At 36.4% G+C, this 8,754-nt stretch overlaps 1 protein-coding gene across 1 annotated transcript; it reads left to right on the top strand.

Moving 5' to 3' along the window:
• The first annotated feature begins 141 nt into the window (after nucleotides 1–141).
• Nucleotides 142–3,028, top strand: LOC113235935 (venom carboxylesterase-6-like). The gene is made up of 4 exons (XM_026471856.1): nucleotides 142–653; nucleotides 745–1,028; nucleotides 2,166–2,837; nucleotides 2,974–3,028. The coding sequence occupies exons 1-4, from the start codon at nucleotides 471–473 to the stop codon at nucleotides 3,026–3,028; spliced, it is 1,194 nt and encodes a 397-aa protein (XP_026327641.1). The 5' UTR covers nucleotides 142–470.
• The last annotated feature ends 5,726 nt before the right edge of the window (nucleotides 3,029–8,754 follow it).

Consider the following 8,754-nt stretch of genomic DNA (forward strand, 5'->3'; position numbering starts at 1 on the left):
ATTTAAAAAGAAAAGAACAAGTTAGGTGCACCACAGTTCATCGTCAAGTTCGAATTCCAAAAACTTTTTCCACGCTAGCGTGCAAAAAACGCTTTTGCGCGCAGATTTCTAAGGAGAAAGCCTTTTCGAGCTAGTGAGGGGAAAAATATTGTATTATTTTGTATTACTGTTACCTACTATGTAAACTATTAAAATGATAGTGAAATACAAAGTTGTACCTGTTAAAGTATCGAGGTAGATTTAAGATCAGAATAATAATTAAGTCTAAGGATCTCTAAAATATGTGAACCTAATCAGTTGTACGTGAACAATTTAAAGCTACGGTCGTCTGCATAATAGCCTCTGTACATCCTCAAACGCGCAAGTCAAGAGACATCAACCTGTAAACTCTGTCTTCGTGACTATACGTAGGTACAGTTTAAATATATTAAATTTCAATATTAAACCGAAATATTAAATTTAAATGAAAGATGTACAAAATAGTACTGATCGTAATATGTATTACAAAAACTATGGCGTGTAATTATAAGACTCTTGTGGTTACCACAAGTGGTCCAATACAAGGAAGACTAGTACGCGACTTAGGACTGAGTTACTACTCTTTTCAAGGTATACCATACGCTGAGAATCCCGTTGGCAAATTTCGTTTTAAGGTCAGTGTTCATAAAAAAACGTGTTATAAAAGATGTATTGTACCATTTATAGACCTGTGTAAATTTAACTAGTTTCTTTGCAAATAAACAGCCTCCCGTTCCGAAAAAACCTTGGTCCGAAGTACTTGATACAACGAAAACAGGTCCAGTCTGCATGCAAGCAGAAGGCACTTATAAAAACGAAGAAATGAGTGAGAACTGCTTATTTTTAAATATTTACGTCCCTGCAAATAGGACAGAAATTTCGCACCCAATGCCAGTGCTTGTATACGTCCACGGTGGCGAATTTAAGAGCCTTTCCGGTAACAATGATTATGTATACGGACCGCAATTGCTCATAAAAGGAGATTTTATTGTTATCACTGTAAATTACAGGTCGGTAAGCACAATAACTCTAATAGATACCGTAAACCGAGGTTACTTTGATCAATTTTGAAATTTAAACGTCTGTAACTTTTTATCCTGTGATTTTTTTTTAAATTTCGAATCGGTTTCAATTGTTCTCTCTAAAAACGTTAAAAGAACAAACAATTATTCAATACTTTTTGAGAAAAAAAAATAAAACAGCGTGACTAAAGTTATAATTGATTTATGGTTACTTTGAAACCCTTCTTTTTTAGCATGAATATTGAAACTAAACCCAATTACTATCATAAAACAGAAAAGAAATTAAAAATCAGTCAACAGGGAAAAAAGTTATTGCTGTTTTTATATCTTGGGGTAACTTCGATCGAATAAAACTACCAAATATGACAGAAGCTTTGTTTTAATTAGAGATTGTTGTTATTTATTATACAAAGTTCCATAAGATATATTATAAAGCTGTGATGCCCCTCTCATGGTTAGCTTACCGTCCACGATTTGACTCAATGCCTCTTCTAACCTGTCTTCTGAGTAATTTTGGTACTCGCTGGAACCTAGTTTTCAGTTTATGTTTAGTTATATGTTCGTGGCATCGTTCTGAAAAACAAATAATATAAACAATATAAAAAAATTAAAAGCAAAGCCACAAAGTAAATTTTCCTGCTAGCGGCTAGGGTGACTTTGACAAATTGATCAATTTCACACCATGCGCCTATGACACCCCGCATAAAATAAACCGACGCCATAACGGAAGCTTCAAGGTTAGAACCTTGTTAGAACAATAAAAAAATTTGTTATGAATCCACAAATGTACAATACTCTTTTAATTCTATCCAAACAATTCATGATACTAACACACACTGAGCTGCACATAAAGTTTTGCAACACATTAAAAATAGGTTGTAACGGAAAACTTACCTTTTTACATAAAATACAGGGAAATCTCCAGCGCACCCGCAGAAATGAACTTGACTGTTTATCAATATTGCCAGCCGAAAAAAAATTCTCCCAAAAGTAGCTGCCTTTTAAGCAATTTTTAGTTATATGTGAAAAGGAAATTTTGATCAAAGTAATCCCGACAATCAAAGTAACCCCGGTCTTCGGTAATACATTACCTAGTGAATCTAAATAATACTATATTGTTTTCAGGTTGGGAGCGTTAGGATTTCTGTCTCTTGGTATAGAAGACGCATCAGGAAACGCTGGTATTAAAGATGTACTTCTTGCACTGCAATGGGTGAAGGCGAACATTAATCTATTTGGAGGGAACAGTGACAAAACTACTTTAGGCGGCAACAGCGCCGGGGCGGTCCTCGTACATTATTTAACGTTGACAACAAAATCAACAGGCCTCTTTAATCAAGCTATACTGATATCGGGGAGTGCTCTAGGGTACAGATTCTTAGCACGCCATCCAGTCGAAAATGCAGTCGCATTAGCAAAACAGTTAGATATTCAAACAAACGACACATACGAACTTCTAAAAACACTAAAAGAGAAAGACGCTTTCGACATAATACAGGCACAAAAGGATATGGAACAGTCGGATAAAATAAAGGGAATCAGACCGTTTGCTCCATTTGTACCCTGTATTGAAATCGAATCGTCCAGTGCCATCCTAACGAAAGATCCTATAGAAATAATTATGTCTGGTATACCCCAAAATGTTCCAATCTTAGCAGGAATCAATTCCGATGAAGGCATAAAAATGTTGAAAGTTATAAAAATGAATCAAACGTTAATAGATTTCTTAAACGAAAATTTTGAATTATGTATTCCATCTAACATTGAATACCCGTACGGTTCGGAGGAATCCCAAGAGTTAGCCTCATCTATCAGACAGTTTTATTTTGACGGTGGAAACATTACAAATACAAAAATGCAGAGCTTTGTAGAATTTATACGGGAGACGCATTTTTCCTTTGCCGTGGACTACTGGATAAGGTTGCACAAACAGAGAGAAGGCAGTAAAAACTTGTACTATTACGTTTATAATTTCGAGGGAGATTTAAATTGGTTCAAGATAATAAATAATATAGACTTTCCCGGAACGTCGCATGCCGACGAACTGGGATACATATTCGTTACGAACGCGACGAGGTCGAAGCTGGAAAACTTGGATTTGAGAAATAAGAAAATGGTACAAATTTTTCAAGCTGTACTGGCGAATTTTATACATACTGGGTACGTAATAAAATATTTATATGTTAGCTATCTGTAAGAATGCGTACAGGTCTACGCATTCTTACGCTACAGGTCTACGCATGTAAGAGGCTCGCTTATGCAGACAAAGGATTATTGTAAAACCCTTTCGTACGAGTACGCAGTCGTTAAAAACCAAACCAAAGATCTGCAACAAGCACATAGAAAAATTGGTAAGGTCCGATTGTTCGTTACGTGGTTTAGTTGACACAGCGTCTAGCACGGTTTGCTAGAAGACACTGGTTCGAATCCAGCCGGATCGAAGGTATTTCTAACCGACTTGAAAAAAAGGAGGTTCTCATTCAACTGTATGTTTTGTATGTATGTTATGCGATAATTTGCGAACCGATTTTGAAGATTCTTTTTTTATTGGAAATATTCCAATTCTAAGGGTGGCAAACTAAGGATGAATGACTTGAGGTCGGTTTTTTAGTACTCTGTACTGTTTTTTCGAAGTGTTCGATCTTTGGATTAATAATTATAACTAACGAGTGGAGTAATTTGACAAAAAATAATTTAATATCATGGTGGTGAAACATCCTGGAGATTCAATAAACTTAATCAATTTCGTACCGTTCACCAGTATTATTTTCAGTACGTCGCGAGATGTACGAAATCCTATGAGTACATCTTTCTCTACTTTGATGGATAATAGGCACATTAGATTGTTTTTTCTTTCTCAGAAATCCAACTCCGTGCGAAAACGACATCGGCGTGATATGGCCTGAGACGGCGACAAGCGGTAAACACGTGATACTGAGTGACCACCCGGTGAATAGAACAGATTTTCCTCCATTCCCTGTAAATTTACACTTTTGGTACAAAGTTTACGATGATTATAACGAATACGTGAAGAACGGCGGGGAATTGCAGAATAAAACTGTACCATAAACTAATATATACAGGGTGTCCCGAAAACTCAACGTCAAGCGATCACTGGGCGAGAGGCAAGGTTATATCAGTTCTGGTAAAAATTAAAAAAAAATCCATGTCACTTAGTTAAGTGATAATAGGCATTTTTTTGAAAATGTTGAAAATCGATACCCTAGACCAAATGTTTACGTACTGTCATCACAAATTTTCAAATTTTGGAGTGATTTTTTTTAACGTCATCATAAATAACCATGCTATTTATTGCAGTCACAAATCAAACAATAAACGTTATGAGTTTAGTAAAAAAATATGTTTAATTGAGTCGTAGCTTAAAAAAAATATGTCAGCTAGCTTTGACACTTCATTTTTTTTTTTAAATGTACCACACTACCCTGGGCAAGTTATTTTAAAAGATGGCCCATATAATCAAGATTTCAAAATGGTACAATACTTGCCACTCTTCATTCCATAAAAAATATTATAACTTATTTTTTGCAAAAGGAGCTCGTTTCAAAAAAAACTCATGCAATGATAAATAATACTTTTGTGTGCTCAAAGATTGGCTTTAACATCGCGGAAGTGAGATGGTCATATGTGATAGAGTGAGATGGATAATGACAACGCATTAAACAAAATAATCTACCCTAACACATGTGAGTGTGTCAACTTAATAATTAGTCGATGGTTGTATTATAATAAATTTTAATCAAAATGAAACGAAAGGAACTATTGTAATACTTTAATGTTAAAGTAAATGCTCAAATTGTTTGCCTTCGGCACGAACACAGGCTCTGCATCGCCTCACAAAATATCTTTTTATCAATTGTGCGAATCTTCTCAAACTAATTTCTTCTGCTGCTTCAACAATTTTGTGGCGTAATTGGGCTAGATTTTCTATAGGTTTTGCATATACTTTTTCCTTTATGCAGCCCCAGTAAAAAAAATCAAGGGGGTTTAGGTCCGGATATCTACGAGGCCACAAAAATGAACCAAGGCGCCCAATCCACCTTCCGGAATATTCCGTGTTTAAATAATCACGTACAGAACGAGCATAATGCGCTGGGCAACTGTCTTGTTGAAACCACATTTCTCTATAGATGTTGAGTGGTACATCTTCTAGTAACGTTTGCAAATCGTTTTGAAGAAAATGTAAGTAGTTGTCGCCATTTAATGTTTCAGGCAACTCAAACGGTCCAATTATTTGTCCATTTAAAATTCCGGTCCATATGTTGACTTTGAATTGGTATTGGGACCGGTCTTCACGCATTAAATGCGGGTTTTCCGTGTGCCAGTCATGTACATTGTGTAAGTTTAAATAACCATCTTTTTTAAAAGTTGTTTCGTCAGTCCATAAAATTTTGTTTATAAATTGCGGATCTTCACGATTTCTCTCCAACATTGTTCTACAAAAATCCAATCTGAGAGAGTAGTCACGAGGTAATAAACTTTGTACACGTTGCAGCGTTGAGGTCTTCCACCGCTCGTACGAGCACTAGGCAATCGTCCTTCCGAGTATGCCAGGTGTACATTGACGAACACGCGGTGATCTGGGTGACGCTCTAAGTTTGGGTACCTCTCGCGATACAATCTAGCTGCGGCAGAGGCATTGCAATGGCATTCGCCGTAAATAAGATGCATGTTCGCATATTCTTCCGCTGTGTACAGATACGGCATGTCGCGAAAAGTGTTAGTTTTGCTAAGTACTAACTAATACAGTTTACACAACACAAATCGAGTCCAGGGAATAAGCCAGAGTCGTCAACACGGATGCAAGATCAAGTCGAGGGTAACACAAGCCAAAGTCGTCAGTACAAAAGTTACACGATTACGAGAAGATGCACAGTAAACGAAGGAACGTATAGCGTACTAAATGATAATAACCAATGATCAATAATAGAGCATCGGCGTCACTATCCGTCTCGCTGACTCTAATTCATGTCGCACAGCGTCACTATCCATCTCACTCTATTACATATGACCATCTCACTTGCGCGATGTTAAAGCCAATCTTTGACCACACAAAAGTATTATTTATCATGGCATGAGTTTTTTTTAAACGAGCCCCTTTTGCAAAAAATAAGTTATAATATTTTTTATGGAATGAAGAGTGGCAAGTATTGTACCATTTTGAAATCTTGATTATATGGGCCATCTTTTCAAATAACTTGCCTAGGGTAGTGTAGTACATTTTTAAAAAAATATGAAGTGTCAAAGTAAGCTGACATATTTTTTTTAAGCCACGACTCAGTGAAACTTATTTTTTTTTACTAAACTCATAACGTTTATTGTTTGATTTGTGACTGCAATAAATAGCATGGTTATTTAAGACGACGTTAAAAAAAATCACTCCAAAATTTGAAAATTTGTGATGACAGTACCTAAACATGTGGTCTAGGGTATCGATTTTCAACATTTTCAAAAAAATGCCTATTATCACTTAACTAAGTGACATGGATTTTTTTTTAATTTTTACTAGAACTGATATAACCTTGCCTCTCGCCCAGTGACCGCTATACGTTGAGTTTTGGGACACCCTGTATGTATGTATATATATATTAACTTTAATATAATAACTAATAAAATCCAGACAGGTAAATCAAAATACTACCTAACCAAACACGTATGCAAAATCTTCGCGGAATTACATGTTGGTTCCGACAAAACAGATTGAAACCACTCAACATTAAATGTACGGAAACCAGCCTGTGCATATAACCGCGCCCTGATAGGTTTCGTCCGAACACACTCCATGAGTAAATGATGACCTTTTAAACTTAAGCTAAAAATAAAATACGTAATAAAATTAACGTGTTCATTATTACCATTCCGATTTCCGTTTATTAAAAAGGCATAATTCATACAAATACTGCTTATTGTATTGCTAAGAAATGTACAACATTCGTTATAATAACAACTATGGGTAGTTGTCATTATAACTCCAAATAACAATATGAAACAGTTCAAATTAGAAAGTAGTTGTAGAGAACCCTAATCAAAGACAATTAATTTAGTGGTTCTGTTCGCTTTAACTAGTTAATAAACGCAATGGTTTCGCGCAAAGGGCACTGTACTACTACTATACTTTCACATAAACATAAAGCAATTAAGACTCGCATACGTTGGTCGCAGGTGACGGAAGAGTACTTGAAAGTTTTGTTAAGAAGGATTATCCAGTTTAACTTGATCCCTAGCAATTTGGAAAGCGGCGATAAGTCCAGCAAGCTCGATTCGCTCGCTGCAGCCTGAAGCAAGGCGGGCTTCAGAATCAGACATCTTGATCAATAAGGATATTAGCACTTCGGGTGGCAGTTTCACTGAAACAAATGAAAAATATCAAAAATAAACAACTGTAAGCAGATATAGATTTTTGCATTAATACATATTAGACGAATGAAAAACTTACTCCTTTGAATGATGGTATGAACTTCTGTGAGTATGTCACCAAGAGCTAATCCCTTAGTAATCTTCAGATCTTGAATATCTGAATAGATGTTTAGAAAAATATTCGCCATAAGAAGTAATCAAAACTCGTAAGCAAAACATAGCTTACCAGTAGACGTTAAATTAAGGCGTTGATTTTTGAAAATCACAAAGTCGTTGAAACTTCTGCCTGCGTGGTCGAACGGTAACCATGCTAGTCTATCACGAAGAGGTCCCGGGTTCGATTCCTGGGCCGGGAGAAATATTTATATGGCCTACATTTATTTCTCTCGTGAGTTTGGGTGTAATTTGTGGCTTTCTGTGTGTGTGCATGGCACTCGCGATGCAGGGTTTCCCTAGTGCGGGGCTAAGTGTGTTCGTTACACAGAAATCTAAATAAATAGGCACGTAAATGTCTGTGGTGCATTATTATCTGAGCGCGTTTTGACGCATTATGCCAAAAACGCAAAATGTCAAACGGGCAGAATGTCAGATTCCCAGAATGCCAAATTAACAAAATGCCATATTCTCAAAGTGCCAAATGTCACTGCCAGGTACAGGCCTTCTCCTCCTGACGCACGAACTAATCATCGTGCTATAATAAAGAAACTTGCTAACTTTACAGCTTCAGTTAGGTGTTACTAACTTATATTGCAATATTAGTACACATAATTTTAAATGTATACTATTTTTATTGAGAATTCCAAATTGGTTCATTCGTTGTCAGTTAACGTTGTTGTTATGTTTAAGTACATTTTATGTTATTATTTTCAATAAATAATATTTTATTCAAGTATTCATTTTACTTATTGCTAATTAGTCCACTCACAACCATTCAAAATACATATGTCCTTATTAAAGGACATCTTAAAATAGTCTCATTATCCTACACATAGGACAGTGAAAAATCTGGTTTTTCCGACCAAATTTTTTTCAGTATTTTTCCCATACTTTCTAAAATATTGATAGCAATTCCTGAAAGTTTCATAAAATATTCTAAAACAAAAATGTCTCTGAGTAGCCAGGAGGTTTTGGGGTGGTTTGGGATCTACCTCCTAGTGGTCCACCCCGGGCAACGGCACCTTCTGCTTCATTAGCGGGTGGTGACGGCTGAACGATCCCACTTTGCGGTGGTAGGCTCCGCAAGGGGCCGGCTGGCTTGCTACCACCCTTCCGTCGAAGTCAGGCGCCAAGTAGCTTGCTGCGTTCCGTCTGTGTGCGGAAGTACCAGTGCCTTTGTGGA

The sequence above is a fragment of the Hyposmocoma kahamanoa genome, unplaced genomic scaffold, assembly GCF_003589595.1.
Source record: "Hyposmocoma kahamanoa isolate Upper Pololo Valley unplaced genomic scaffold, ASM358959v1 88, whole genome shotgun sequence".
NCBI classification, from domain to species: domain Eukaryota; kingdom Metazoa; phylum Arthropoda; class Insecta; order Lepidoptera; family Cosmopterigidae; genus Hyposmocoma; species Hyposmocoma kahamanoa.

Coding starts and splice junctions, on each gene's coding strand:
- LOC113235935 (XM_026471856.1), top strand. CDS start 471: ATGTACAAAATAGTACTGATCGTAATATGTATTACAAAAACTATGGCG. Junction 654..744: donor TTGGCAAATTTCGTTTTAAG/GTCAGTGTTCAT, acceptor GCAAATAAACAG/CCTCCCGTTCCGAAAAAACC. Junction 2,838..2,973: donor GGTTCGGAGGAATCCCAAGA/GTTAGCCTCATC, acceptor TTGCACAAACAG/AGAGAAGGCAGTAAAAACTT.